General features: G+C 43.7%; 1 protein-coding gene across 3 annotated transcripts in view; it reads right to left on the reverse strand.

Moving 5' to 3' along the window:
* The window catches only part of LOC115103150 (ephrin type-B receptor 1-like), a 383,081-nt gene that overhangs the window by 122,147 nt on the left and 245,322 nt on the right, over positions 1–15,612 (reverse strand). For all 3 annotated transcript variants that reach the window (XR_010460228.1, XR_010460227.1, XM_065005794.1), the window contains exon 4: positions 1,417–1,572. Coding sequence is in view for 1 of the 3 variants with exons in the window: in XM_065005794.1 (XP_064861866.1) it covers positions 1,417–1,572 (156 nt within the window). In the remaining 2 variants the exon portion in view is untranslated. The remainder of the gene's footprint in view (positions 1–1,416; positions 1,573–15,612) is intronic.

A 15,612-nucleotide genomic window follows, 5' to 3' on the forward strand; every position in this document is an offset into this window, starting at 1 on the left:
AGGCTGACCCCCAGTCTTTGCTTGAAGTTGTTGAGGGATAAAGATGTTTTGGCAATGTGAAGATAAGAATTCCAGAGTATGCTACCTCTGTATCTGATAGAGAATTGAGGTGAGGTGCAGCATTAGGGAGGGAGGGTGAAGGTTACCGCAGTGTCTTGTGTTATATAGATGGATTTCAGAATTAACCTGGAAGAATCCATTTTTAGGTAAACTGTCTGGGAGGTATGAGTATTTGTAGATGAAAGTGCATAATTGGCATATATTAATGTAGTAAATAGACAGGATATTGATTTTCTTAAACAAAGGTGTAGATGGAGCCAGGTAATTAGAGGAGGTGTCTAGTCTTGCAAATGTATTTATAGTAGGCATATGGACTGGCCCAGACAATATTACAGTAAATGAGATATGGGTAAATTAAGCTATAGTATAGAGTTAGGAAGCAAGCCTGATCAACCAAACCACTCATCTTTCTGGTGAAACAACAGATTTCATCACTTTGCTGCAGACAAATTGAATATGATCTTTCCATGATAACTTTTCATCAATTAAAACTTAGAGGAATCTAGTGGATGTGACTTCTTCCATTTTATTCCCACCTGTTGAGATTCTGGCTCTTTTTTTAAACAATATTTCTTATTCTTATTAGGCGTATACATTAAAGTTAGATTTTTTTACATTTCAAGATAATTGTTTATCTGGAACGATTCAGAAAATGTGGCCATGCCTGAATTGGCTTCATTAACTAGTGAATCAAAATGATTATTTGATAACATCTAATTGGTACCAACAGCAAAGAGATTAGGAAGTACGGTAGAAGACACAGCAGCAAGGTCATTAATATAGATTAGGAATAACAAAGGTCACATTATCGAACCCTGTGGCACGCCACAGGATATCTTGGCTGTTGTAGATGCACATCTATTTGCTGTTCTCTACCATAAACATAACTATATAGCCAATTATATGTATAATCATGCAAACCGTAATAATGCAATTTAGAAAGTAATATTTCATGATCAACCGTGTCAAACGCATTGGATAAATCTGAAAAGATGCCAAGCGCGTATTCATTGTTGTTAAGGGCTGTAAAAATGTTATCCACAAGTTGCAAAAGAGCCATATCTGTGGAGTAGTTTTTACAAAAACCATATTGAGTGTTGATTTAGGGGCGGCAGGGTAGCCTAGTGGTTAGAGCATTGGACTAGTGACCAGATAACTAATACGTCTTGTTTCCTCACTCATACCCCACAGAGGCTGTATATGGTAAACATCTGGAAAAGGAGTGGCTAGGGTTACATAAGAGTATACATGTATGTACAGGGGATGTTGAAGACTCGGATATAGATATACAGTAGTATAGAACTGTTGCAGGTTATGCCTGGCTGTACAGAGGAAAAGTACCATAAAGATACTCACTGGTACAGGGCATGTCGGGTTGGTCTACGTCCCCACGGTAGTAGCCGTTGCGGCAGGCGCAGATAGTGACGGCCTCGGCTACAGAGCGGCTGTTGGAGGGGCACTGCAAACACAGACCTGGACCCTGGCTCGACTTGAATGTCCCTGGGGGGCAGGCTACAGGGGGAGAGAAGGACAAACAATATTAGACATTAAGATAATGCAAAGTATTTAGGCTGACACAGTGCACATCCTGGCTTGACTTGAGGCACTGACCTACATGGTGGGAGAGGGGACAAAATACATTAGAAAATGTTGAAGCAAAATGGTCGTATTGTTTAACAGCTGACAGGTAAAAATAGCCTAGCACTGTACCTTGGCATTGACATGGATGTTATTGTGGGACAGGTTACATAGGGACAGATGGAATAACAGACGAGTGATCCATAACATGTGGTAGTGAGGCTGAGGATTAAATGGACTGCTGGAATGACCCTGATGCTATATGGATGTCTGGCAATTTGTATCTCTCTCTCTCTCTCTCTTCTCCTCCCCTTCCTCCCTCCCTCCCTCCCTCTCTCCCTCCCTCCCTGTTTATTATACGTGACTGCATCCAGCCCCACTGATCTCCAGTGATAACTCGCCTCCCTCCCTCCCTCCCTTCCTCCCTGTTTATTATACGTGACTGAATCCAGCCCCACTGATCTCCAGTGATAACTTGCCTTCCTTCAGCAGTAGCAGATTAATTCTGGGAACGGGGAGAGAGAGGAGGAAAAATATGACTGTTCCTGATATAACTGTGTCCCTAAACTCAGGCAATAATCACATCCATTTCAGCAATCCTGCAGGAATAAAAGGATGAGAAAAAAAGGAGGGGAGACTCTGTCCTGAAAAAGAAAGGGATTTATGTGCTATATTAACTATGATGAAAGCCTAATATTTTAGCTAGCTTCCTCATAGCTTCCTCATAGGGTAAAAGAGGGGTAAGGTGAAAGAGGTGCTACAACCCACAATAAGTAGGTCTATAAATTCAACACGACAATCCACTCACTCTCTGGGGTTATGTCCTGGAGTATAATAGTGTAATGGCTTGGCTGGGGGAGGTGAATGTAGCTTTGCGACTAAGGCTATCCAATGAGTTTTTGAAAAGGAGTTAAAAAATTGCTTGGTCGTCATAGACAAGCCAGCTCTATCAAAGTAGCCACATAATCTAGCCCTTATCTAAAATATCCCTTCTAACACAACGACTAGACCAGGGGTCAGCAAACAGGTCGTCAAATTTGCTAAAAATGAGTTTAATTTAGGAAATCTGTCCCCAATTATTTCCGACAAATGAAAAAAGAGATATGTGATCGTGTCTCAATGTAATCAACGTATGAAATTATGGTTATTTTAAAATACAATCTCATTTTTGGGCTTAGTTGTGGTCAATTTGCACTGCACAAATTATTATTATTATATACCAGGCCCCCCGACCATCCAATACAACAGAAATCGGCCCTCGGCTGAATCTAAATGCCTACCCTTGGACTAGAACATGTAAAGTAAGACTGAGGATCGGTCCTCCATACCAACAAAGCAACCAGGAGGACCTCTATCAAGATATGCCATTGAAACCTACTGAAGAAAAATTCTACAGACAAGTAGTCCATCCCTCCTATATAGGGGCAGGAGTTTTACCTGATCATGTAACCTTGACAGGAAAAGTGAGCCCTAGAGGCCTAAACTACAGCCCAGAAGCAGGTCTCATAGCCAGAAAAGTCTACCTCCTAGCCCTACCAGTACAATAGTACACAGAACACAGCATACCTACCAGCCCTACCAGTACAATAGTACACAGCATACCTACCAGCCCTAACAGTACAATAGTACACGGAACACAGCATACCTCCCAGCCCTACCAGTACAATAGTACACAGAACACAGCATACCTCCCAGCCCTACCAGTACAATAGTACACGGAACACAGCATACCTCCTAGCCCTACCAGTCAAATAGTACACAGAACAGAGCATAAGGGCAAATTGAGAGTTATCCACTCCAGTATGAGCGAGGAACCATCACTCTACACCCTCTCAGAATGAACTGAATGGGAAAGAATCAGGGAAGAATGTTGAACGAAGGTAGAGAACGGAGGGGCGGATGAAACCTTAGGACCTTTATGTCAACAGCCTTTTAAGATTGAATTCAATATTTTATGCTTCATTAATATAAGAACAGAGATGCAGGGTTTTGAGGCGAGCATCTGGTTTATGGTCCCGTTAAATAGGCAGAGAGTCCTCTCTCCCATTCTACTGGCATCTCAAATGGGCTGTTAGACCAGGGTTTTGAGAGAGGGTGAGAGAAAGAGAGATAATTAGAGAAGAAGAGTGTGAAAGGAAGAGAGAATGAGATAGATTTACTGCACATACTCAAGTAACAGTGGAAGACCAACTCTTTATGAAGATAAAGAGAGAAAGATTGAGGGGGAGAGAGAGAGACAGACATAAAGATAAGGAAAGAGAGAAAGATTGAGGGGGAGAGAGAGAGACAGACATAAAGATAAGGAAAGAGAGAAAGATTGAGGGGGAGAGAGAGAGACAAAGATAAGGAAAGATAGAAAGATTGAGGGGGAGAGAGAGAGACAGACATAAAGATAAGGAAAGAGAGAAAGATTGAGGGGGAGAGAGACAGACATAAAGATAAGGAAAGAGAGAAAGATTGAGGGGGAGAGAGAGAGACAGACATAAAGATAAGGAAAGAGAGAAAGATTGAGGGGGAGAGAGAGAGACAAAGATAAGGAAAGATAGAAAGATTGAGGGGGAGAGAGAGAGACAGACATAAAGATAAGGAAAGATAGAAAGATTGAGGGGGAGAGAGAGAGACAGACATAAAGATAAGGAAAGATAGAAAGATTGAGGGGGAGAGAGAGAGACAGACATAAAGATAAGGAAAGAGAGAAAGATTGAGGGGGAGAGAGAGAGACAAAGATAAGGAAAGATAGAAAGATTGAGGGGGAGAGAGAGAGACAGACATAAAGATAAGGAAAGAGAGAAAGATTGAGAGGGAGAGAGAGACAGACATAAAGATAAGGAAAGAGAGAAAGATTGAGGGGGAGAGAGAGAGACAAAGATAAGAAAAGAGAGAAAGAAAGAAAGAAAGAAAGAGAAATAAAGAAAGAAAGAAAGAAAGAGACATCCAGCTCCAGCAGAATTCCTTATAGACACACAGGAGGCTAACACACTGGTCACACAACACAGAGACAGACCACTACAACCACCAAGCATAGCACCAACTAGTAGAAACACACACGGACTGGCCACACCCACCACAAACTACCAGTAAAACCCCTCGTAAAAGAGGTTTCTATCTTCAAGGGAATTTTCTTGGTTAAATTAAGGTTAAATAAATATAGTGTTGTGTAGGCCAGTGGTTCTCAAGCTGGGGGTCCCGACCCCCTGGGTGTCGCATGTGTGAAACTGAATGGGAGAAATATGTATTAAAAGGTACATAATTTCTATGTATATATATTATTTATATTTCTCTTTGCCTATTTGATCTGGTTACTAACATAGGCCTTGTATTTCACCAAATTCTAGTCTCAAAAACATATAATCTGTGATTCAGAACCAAAAGGTTGTGTGTCTTGACTCTTGACCAATGACCAGTCATCAGCAGTCAGGCGCGCCAATCCAGATTAGTGATCAGAAAGCACTTTTAAAATGTTCTCCTGTTTTGCCTGGCAAAAACAGAGTACGGTTATATTATCCATATAAAATACAATTCAGCAATCTGCTAAAGGATGCATCATTGCCAGAACAATAAGCTACCTGGAGATTTTGTTTGATCATTTTCAGATTTCCGATAGGCCTAGCTAGGGTGGCTACTGTGGCTATAGGTTAAATATAGCTGTAACATTGCACTGCCTTCAATAGGGCCTACTTATGCGACGAAGATGTAACATTTCTGGCAAATTTATGACCATATTTGTGAGGAAGAAAAAGGCTACAAACAGACTTTCCATCCGATCCTGTAACCTCCGCTGCATACAGATCGGCCCTACAGTCCTGCTGGCTCTGGCCTCCAGAGAAGTGACATGATATCCCTAGTTGACATTGACTACTAACATGAATAACTTTCTGCTCAAAGTGAAGATGTAAAACAACGTTTATTTCTATATCTTTCATTTTGAAAATGCATCACCGTTTATGGCTGTAATAACAGACCACATTTGCGCAGCGATTGTACACGCATTCATGTGCGTGTGCGAGGGGTCACGGGCTTTGAGCCACTCCTTTTTTGGGAGTCACGGGTTAAAAGGTTTGAGAACCACTGGTGTAGGCTATGTGGAGGCACGGGTTAAAAGGTTTGAGAACCACTGGTGTAGGCTATGTGGAGGCACGGGTTAAAAGGTTTGAGAACCACTGGTGTAGGCTATGTGGAGGCACGGGGGCACGGGTTAAAAGGTTTGAGAACCACTGGTGTAGGCTATGTGGAGGCACGGGTTAAAAGGTTTGAGAACCACCGGTGTAGGCTATGTGGAGGCACGGGTTAAAAGGTTTGAGAACCACTGGTGTAGGCTATGTGGAGGCACGGGTTAAAAGGTTTGAGAACCACTGGTGTAGGCTATGTGGAGGCACGGGTTAAAAGGTTTGAGAACCACTGGTGTAGGCTATGTGGAGGCACGGGTTAAAAGTTTTGAGAACCACTGGTGTAGGCTATGTTGAGGCACGGGTTAAAAGGTTTGAGAACCACTGGTGTAGGCTATGTGGAGGCACGGGTTAAAAGGTTTGAGAACCACTGGTGTAGGCTATGTGGAGGCACGGGTTAAAAGGTTTGAGAACCACTGGTGTAGGCTATGTTGAGGCACGGGTTAAAAGGTTTGAGAACCACTGGTGCAGGCTATGTGGAGGCACGGGAAAAGCCCATAGAACTAAACGCATTATGCTGCATTGGCTTCCACAGTGAATGGTTGAATCTGGTGAATATACTATAAACAGGAGTGTGGAAGCTCGTAACAATCAGACTGGCCTTATGGGAATTACACATCCCAGCTGGACTATCTCTTTAGAAACCAATAACCCTTTAATAGAACCAAGGGCTTCAGTGTATTTAACAGTTAACGCACAGATTCAAAATAATTAGTAGGATGAGGGGAAAAAGATGGTCATCGTCTTCTGCTGATATAAAAGTGTTCATGACGTTCAGTACACCTAGAGCACACATTCATTTAAATGGTTCTTTATTCAACCTTTATTTAACTAGGCAAGTCAGCTAAGGACACATTCTTATTTACAATGACAGCCTACTTCGGCCAAACCCGGACAATACTGGGCAAATTGTGCACCGTCCTATGGGACTTCACAGTCGGATGTGATACAGCCTGGATTCGAACCAGGGACTGTAGTGACGCTCTTGCACTGAGATGCAGTGCCTTAGACCGCCGCGCCCTCGGGATCCCGAGTGGATAATACACATGGATAACGGATAATGGATAACACACATACATGAACAGGCACACACACACACACACACACACACACACACACACACACACACAAACACACACACACACACACACACACAGGCAGCACTGTCCCTGTTAAATGAGATTCTACTTCCACATTTTATGCCAATTGTCTGCCGTCTGTTCAATGGGACGTGGATTAATTCAATTCTCTTCCTGGTCTACCTGCCAAGATGATGGGGTCAGCACACACACACACACACACACATAATGAAAGCAAAAGACCGCCTCTGTCTGCTTCACTCTGCTCTGCGATGGAGCTGAGCCTTTCTCTACCTTGCATATTATGTGCATGAAGCTAGCTACCACATTAAAGCCAATAATTAACCACTAGCTGCTCTGCTACACAGGGCTGTCAGAGAGAGAGAGACAGAGAGAGAGAGAGAGAGAGAGACAAAGAGAGAGACAAAGAGAGAGAGACAAAGAGAGAGAGACAAAGAGAGAGAGAGAGGAATAGGGAGAGAGATATGCAGAGCAAGAGAGTAATAATGTGAAAAAAATACGCTGAAAAAAATAAATGAAAGGCAATGATGCAAAAAGCTCAGAGGCCTCGTTCTAAACCTCACAGTGGAGCAGCAGAGGGCTGACTGAGTCAGCTGACTGCCTTGGTTGGTTGGGTCCGCCTCACAGCGATTGGCAAGCGGCCCACACTCCTCACTGATTCATTTGGGTTGGAGGATGACGGGTGTTCTTCAAAAGGACAACCCACAGTGCAGTCAGTGCTGGGATAAAGCAGTAGAGGACTGGGGCGTAGAGATGCATCACTTGTCGAAGGTGTGGGTTTTCAGGAACACATGGAGATAAAGCATTAGATCAACCGGTAATTAGTCTCACCAGTGAGGGGGGAACCCAGCACTGAACTGAAAACACAATTATCCTGTTAGCCTCTTTTGAGTCCCTGTCTTTTGCAACACATCTGTATATCTGTCTTACTTCGTCTCACATTCCTCTCCTCCTTCTGACCTTGACTCACTCTCTTTCCCTTCTGTCTCACATTCCTCTTCTCCTTCTGACCTTGACTCACTCTCTTTTCCTTCTGTCTGCATGCTTCTCTTCTCACTTTTTTCTGTCTTGTTCCATCTTCTCTCCCTCTTCTCCCACTTTGGCCTGTCTGAACCTTTGAACCGAATGGTGTTATCATAGAGATCATCTTGCTCTGCCTCTATCCCTCTCATTCACCTCTGTCTCTCTCTCTCTCTCTCTCTCTGACAGACAGAGGTGCTTAAGTCAGAGGGTTGACATAGTGGTTCACTGACCACTGATGACTATCGGACAGGCGCCTGATGTCACAGTCAGTGTGGTGACCAGAGCAGATGTCTCATTCACCAGCAGAGAGCACAGTTCCACCTTGATCTGTCTGTGTCTACACCACAAAACCAAAAAATGAATCGAAGCGCTATAGTTCCTTTTATCATGACACATGGCTAGACTGAGAACAAGTCTGAATCTAATTGATTCAATGAAGGAGTAGCTCAGTCCCAACAACTTGCCAGCAATAACCTGGCAGAAGAACACAACTACACCAGATCAAACTATACAGGGCCTTCACAAAGTATTCATACTTATTTTACATTTTGCTGTGTTACAGACTGATTTCCATCTACACACAATACACTATAATGACAAAGTGAAAACATGTTTTTAGACATTTTAGCAAATTTAAGTCTCTAAGAGCTTTGCTTGGTTTTACAATCCTTGTGGGTACCAAACATCTTTACAAGGATAGTGAAACAAGTGGAGACATTTTTGCTGGTCCCCACAAGGGAAAATGCTATTTTAGGCTTAGGGGTTAGGTTTAGGGTTACAATTAGTGTTAGGGGTTACAATTAGTGTTAGGGGTTACAGTTAGGTTTAGGGTTACAATTAGTGTTAGGGGTTACAATTAGTGTTAGGGGTTACAGTTAGGTTTAGGGTTACAATTAGTGTTAGGGTTACAATTAGTGATAGGGGTTACAATTAGTGTTAGGGGTTACAGTTAGTGTTAGGGGTTACAGTTAGTGTTAGGGGTTACAGTTAGTGTTAGGGGTTACAGTTAGTGTTAGGGGTTACAGTTAGTGTTAGGGGTTACAATTAGTGTTAGGGGTTACAATTAGTGTTAGGGGTTACAGTTAGGTTTAGGGTTACAATTAGTGTTAGGGGTTACAATTAGTGTTAGGGGTTACAGTTAGGTTTAGGGTTACAATTAGTGTTAGGGTTACAATTAGTGTTAGGGGTTACAATTAGTGTTAGGGGTTACAGTTAGTGTTAGGGGTTACAGTTAGTGTTAGGGGTTACAGTTAGTGTTAGGGGTTACAGTTAGGGTTAGGGGTTACAGTTAGTGTTAGGGGTTACAGTTAGTGTTAGGGGTTACAATTAGTGTTAGGGGTTACAATTAGTGTTAGGGGTTACAGTTAGGTTTAGGGTTACAATTAGTGTTAGGGGTTACAATTAGTGTTAGGGGTTACAGTTACGTTTAGGGTTACAATTAGTGTTAGGGTTACAATTAGTGTTAGGGGTTACAATTAGTGTTAGGGGTTACAGTTAGTGTTAGGGGTTACAGTTAGTGTTAGGGGTTACAGTTAGTGTTAGGGGTTACAGTTAGGGTTAGGGGTTACAGTTAGTGTTAGGGGTTACAGTTAGTGTTAGGGGTTACAATTAGTGTTAGGGGTTACAATTAGTGTTAGGGGTTACAATTAGTGTTAGGGGTTACAGTTAGGTTTAGGGTTACAATTAGTGTTAGGGGTTACAATTAGTGTCAGGGGTTACAGTTAGGGTTAGGGGTTACAATTAGGGTTAGGGGTTACAGTTAGTGTTAGGGGTTACAGTTAGTGTTAGGGGTTACAGTTAGGGTTAGGGGTTACAGTTAGTGTTAGGGGTTACAGTTAGTGTTAGGGGTTACAGTTAGTGTTAGGGGTTACAGTTAGTGTTAGGGTTACAATTAGGGTTAGGGTTACAATTAGTGTTAGGGGTTACAGTTAGGTTTAGGGTTACAATTAGTGTTAGGGGTTACAGTTAGTGTTAGGGGTTACAGTTAGTGTTAGGGGTTACAATTAGGGTTAGGGGTTACAATTAGTGTTAGGGGTTACAATTAGTGTTAGGGGTTACAGTTAGTGTTAGGGTTACAATTAGTGTTAGGGGTTACAATTAGTGTTAGGGTTACAATTAGGGTTAGGGGTTACAGTTAGGTTTAGGGGTTACAGTTAGGTTTAGGGGTTACAATTAGGTTTAGGGGTTACAATTAGGGTTAGGGGTTACAGTTAGTGTTAGGGGTTACAATTAGGGTTAGGGGTTACAATTAGGGTTAGGGGTTACAGTTAGTGTTAGGGGTTACAATTAGGGTTAGGGGTTACAATTAGGGTTAGGGTTACAATTAGGGTTAGGGTTACAATTGGGGTTACAATTAGGGTTAGGGGTTACAATTAGGGTTAGGGGTTACAGTTAGGTTTAGGGTTACAGTTAGGGTTAGGGGTTACAGTTAGGGTTACAATTAGTGTTAGGGGTTACAGTTAGTGTTAGGGGTTACAGTTAGTGTTAGGGGTTACAATTAGGGTTAAGGGTTACAGTTAGGGTTAGGGTTACAGTTAGTGTTAGGGGTTACAATTAGGGTTAAGGGTTACAATTAGGGTTAGGGGTTACAGTTAGGTTTAGGGTTACAGTTAGGGTTAGGGGTTACAGTTAGGGTTACAATTAGTGTTAGGGGTTACAGTTAGTGTTAGGGGTTACAGTTAGGTTTAGGGGTTTCAATTAGGGTTAGGGGTTACAATTAGGGTTAGGGGTTACAGTTAGGGTTAGGGTTACAGTTAGTGTTAGGGGTTACAATTAGGGTTAAGGGTTACAATTAGGGTTAGGGGTTACAGTTAGGTTTAGGGTTACAGTTAGGGTTAGGGGTTACAGTTAGGGTTACAATTAGTGTTAGGGGTTACAGTTAGGTTTAGGGGTTTCAATTAGGGTTAGGGGTTACAGTTAGGGTTAGGGGTTACATTTAGGGTTAGGGGTTACATTTAGGGTTAGGGGTTACAGTTAGGGTTAGGGGTTACAGTTAGGGTTACAATTAGTGTTAGTGTTACAGTTAGGGTTACAATTTGTGTTAGTGTTACAGTTAGGGTTACAATTTGTGTTAGTGTTACAGTTAGGGTTACAATTTGTGTTAGTGTTACAGTTAGGGTTACAATTAGTGTTAGGGGTTACAGTTAGGGGTTACAGTTTTTTGTTTGTTGTTGTCCTAGTTATAAGTTGGCCCCAGAGTTTCCCTGGTCTTAGGTAAGAGCCATCACTTCTCAATATTGGCCAGCAGATATAGACAGATTGACATTCAGAGAAGGTCAGAAGGAGAGAAGTCATATTTAATGACCCTTAAGAGTAACTGTTATCACCCCAAACACACCCTTAACCTTTAACCCCACACCCCATCTATCACATGGGATGAAGCTTAGTGTATAGAATCATGCACACACACACACACACACACACACACACACACACACACACACACAAGACCCTGGGGAAGAGGGTGTGTGTGTGTGTGTGTCTGTCTAGGTGGTGAATGTGTGTATATATGTCTGTGTCTGTGTCTGTGTGTGTGTGTGTGTGTGTGTGTGTGTGTGTGTGTGTGTGTGTGTGTGACACGGAACCCAAACCGGCTGTGCGCCATCGTGCGCCATCGTGCGCCTTCGTGCATACATTTATTTTGTCCCCCCCACACCAAATGCGATCACGCCACGCAGGTTAAAATATCAAAACAAACTCTGAACCAATGACATTATTTGGGGACAAGTCGAAAAGCATTAAACATTTATGGCAATTTAGCTAGTTAGCTTGCACTTGCTAGCTAATTTGTCCTATTTAGCTAGCTTGCTGTTGCTAGCTAATTTGTCCTGGGATTTAAACATTGAGTTGTTATTTTACCTGAAATGCACAAGTTCCTCTACTCCAACAACTACAACAACAAATCCACACATAAAATGGTCAACCAAATCGTTTCTAGTCATCTCTCCTCCTTCCAGGCTTTTTCATCGTTTAACTTATATGGTGATTGGCATCTAAACTTTCATAGTATTACCACGACAACCAGCAACAGTTCATCTTTCAATCACCCACATGGGTATAACCAATGAGGAGATGGCACGTGGGTACCTGCTTCTATAGACCAATGAGGAGATGGGAGAGGCAGAACTTGCAGCACGATCTGCGTCAGAAATAGAAAGGAGTTCTATTTTAGCCCTTGGCACCACTGATGCTCGTTGACGCGCGCGAGCAGTGTGGGTGCAATAATTGAATAACTGATTTCTACATTTATTTTGCAACGCTCGCGCACGCGACGCGAGCGGCGTGGTCAGCCTATAAGACTTTGAAGTTGAGTAAGCTAAATTAATATGTTTTGTCAAAGACGATGACAAAATGTGGTGGAAACAGCAAAATACCAAAAGGTCAAGTCAATCAAGAGTGGAGCTCATTTGTATTCACTCTCCTCTCTGCCATTGTTCATTTGTGAATCAGAAAGGCAAGTAATGAGCTTTTTATTTTTTTAAACCAGGTGTTTATCATTTTCTGAAGAACTTCAAAGGGAATTAACTGTAAAGAAGGACAATGCTATTGCTCAAAGCAGAAAGTGGCTTTGAAATATAATCTTTTCATCACTGGCACAACAGAAACACCACACATCCTCGGAGTCAATTTTTTTTTGTGGGAATTGATAGCTTAAAAGTCACGGTGATGACATCATGACTAAATTGCGGGGTCCTACGGAGAATGAGGGTCCTCTGGGTAGGGGTGTGTCTCCTGGACCTCTGCCCCACTCTGTCAGCACCTGCCAATCTTTCACTGGACAGAGAACATTTAGGAAGGAATCAAATAATGGAGAGCTGGAGGGTTGAGACTGGGGGCGTTTTCTGAATGAGTAAAGGAAGGATTGTAGGACTCTGGGCTGGAACACTCCTAGTCCGCTCTCCATAGCTCTCTGCTGAAGAGTTCCTCCCCTGAAAAGCCCACTGGACTGATCAGTAATCATGTCTGTTCTGTCTGTGTCAGGGTGTTGACTCTCCACTTCGCACCAAACACACAACTTTCCAACCCAATACAGCCCTATATCCCAAATGTCTGCACCAAAAATATACAATATCCACATAACACTCAGCGACCCAATACAACCTCTAACCCAACATATCAGAATCCCAGTATCAGCCCTCTTCGCAAACCCCATTATCAGTTCCCTACATCAAACACAGTACATTCCAATCTGAAGAAGAGAGAGATGTTGAGAGAGATTAGACAGAAAAAGCAGGGAGATAGTTGGGTAGTTGGAGTTCTACGCAGCTACTGCCGGCAGTCTGCCTCTCTGTGTGTCATGCCATGGCTGGCTGTATTCAATAGAGCTCACGCCAGCAGCTAGGGGAGAACATCCACAGCTTTATGGACACAAAATAACATTACTGTGTGAATTCTGTTGCTCATTAGTGTGTATTACAACACGGCAGAACAATCACAGGTAATCAACACAGCTAATACGATGTTAACAGATAGTCGATAAGGATTGTCCTATTCCTTTAAATATACATTAGGGTAGAGGAGAAGGGAGAGCAGGCGTGTGTGTAGGAGCATGCTCACTGACACGCAGACACACACTATGGCAAAGCCCACGCCCAACGGGCATGCTGTCACCATGGCAACGCCACAGCCGGCGTTTCTCCGGCCGTACCGGCAGCTCGGCTCCTATTTGAATGGCCCGGCCAACGACAGACGTGCCGGCTACAGGGAAATCTGGTCTACCAGCAGGGCGAAAAGGGTCCGTGTGTGTGTGTGAGTGCAAGTGTGTGTTTGTTCATTCGTGCATGCTAGTGTGGGGACCCACACAGTGTGTGTGTACACAACATCAAGGGACCCATATCAGCTTTTAACTCCAGCTCCCCCATATAACCAGAGAGCCTTGGCACTTGGCACGGTCCTATCACGTCTGGCACACATGACCGGATCCATTTTATTTCCAGGAAGATGGGGCCTTGTGCCAAGCCTGTAAGTATAGTGTTCAGATATAGAGAGAGGGCCAAAGGAGAGTGGACCGTAGCAGTATCGGTATTCATTGGTATTCCAGCAGCGTGCGATGCCGCTCCAGCTATGGCAAAGAGGTAGAGAGGCAGAGAGAGAAGCCCCCCTGCTAACATATCGCTACTCAGCAAGCAGTAACATGTGATCGCTGCCTCTCTCTACAATCTACAGTGTAATCAGACCCAAGCTAGGAACTCACCTGGCTCCTTGTCCTTCTAGTGCTTACTGCCAAGAGTAGAGGAGAGGAGAAGAGAAGAGCGGAAAGAGAACATAAAACAAGAAAAGAGAAACGAAGAGAAGAGGCGGTCATACAGTATGTTTCCTGTGGATCAAGGGTTTCATTGGCACAGTGTCATTAATAACACTCTACTAATAAACTCTGAATCTCCCATCCATCTGCACTCACAGATGGCCAAGATCAATAGAAGGCAGATATAATCCCCGCATTCCTATTTTAAAGGCACATTAAACTTCTGCCTCTGTTCCACAGTACGGCCCTAACACTCTCCGCCAACTTTGCCTGTGAATGTGATTCTTTGAAATTCATCTCATCTCATCTCCCTCCTCTCTTCTCTTCTTTTCTCCCATCCTCCCCTCCTCTCATCTCGCTTCCTCTCCCCTCCTCTCCCCTCTCCTCTCCCCTCTCCTCTCCACTCCAATCACCATACTAAAAGTGCAAACCACCGCATTTAACCATGGAAAGAGGTCAGAGAATATGGCTGAATATAAACAGTGTAGTTATTCCCATCGCAAGGCAATCAAACAAGTGAAATGCCGGTACAGGGACAAAGTGGAGTCGCAATTCAACGGCTCAGACATGAGACGTTGGTTGGTGGCAGAGTCTACAGGAAATCACGGACTACAAAAAGAAAACCAAGCCAGTCACGGACACCGACGTCACGCTTCCAGACAAACTAAACACCTTCTTTGCCCCTTTTGAGGATAATACAGTGCTACTGTCGTGGCCCGCTAACAAGGACTGCGATCCCTCCCGCTCCTTCTCCGTGGCCGACGTGAGTAAAACATTTAAACGTGTTAACCCTCGCAAGGCTGACGGCCCAGACAACATCCTTAGCCGTGTTCTCAGTGCATGCGCAGACCAGCTGGCTGGTGTGTTTACAGATATATTCAATCAATCCCTATCCCAGTCTCCTGTTCCCACATGCTTCAAGATGGCCACCATTGTTCCTGTACCCAAGAAGGCAAAGACAACTGAACTAAATGACTATAGCCCCGTAGCACTCACTTCTGTCACCATGAAGTGCTTTGAAAGACTAGTCAAGGATCATATCACCTCCACTGGCCACCCTAGACCCACTTCGGTTTGCATACCGCCCCAACAGGTCCACAGACGATGCCATCGCCATCACACTGCACACTGCCCTATCACATCTGGACAAGAGGAATACCTTTGTAAGAATGCTGTTAATTGACAGCTCAGCATTCAACACCATAGTACCCTCCAAGCTCATCATCAAGCTGGAGGCCCTGGGTCTCAACCACGCCCTGTGCATTTGGGTCCTGGACTTTCTGATGGGCCGCCCCCAGGTGGTGAAGGTAGGAAACAACATCTCCACTTCAATGACCCTCAACACTGGGGCCCCAAAAGGGTGCGTGCTCAGCCCCCTCCTGTACTCCCTGTTCATCCACGACTGCGTGGTCTCACGCCTCCAACTCAATCATCGAGTTTG

Source organism: Oncorhynchus nerka, linkage group LG20 (genome assembly GCF_034236695.1).
Source record: "Oncorhynchus nerka isolate Pitt River linkage group LG20, Oner_Uvic_2.0, whole genome shotgun sequence".
NCBI lineage: Eukaryota > Metazoa > Chordata > Actinopteri > Salmoniformes > Salmonidae > Oncorhynchus > Oncorhynchus nerka.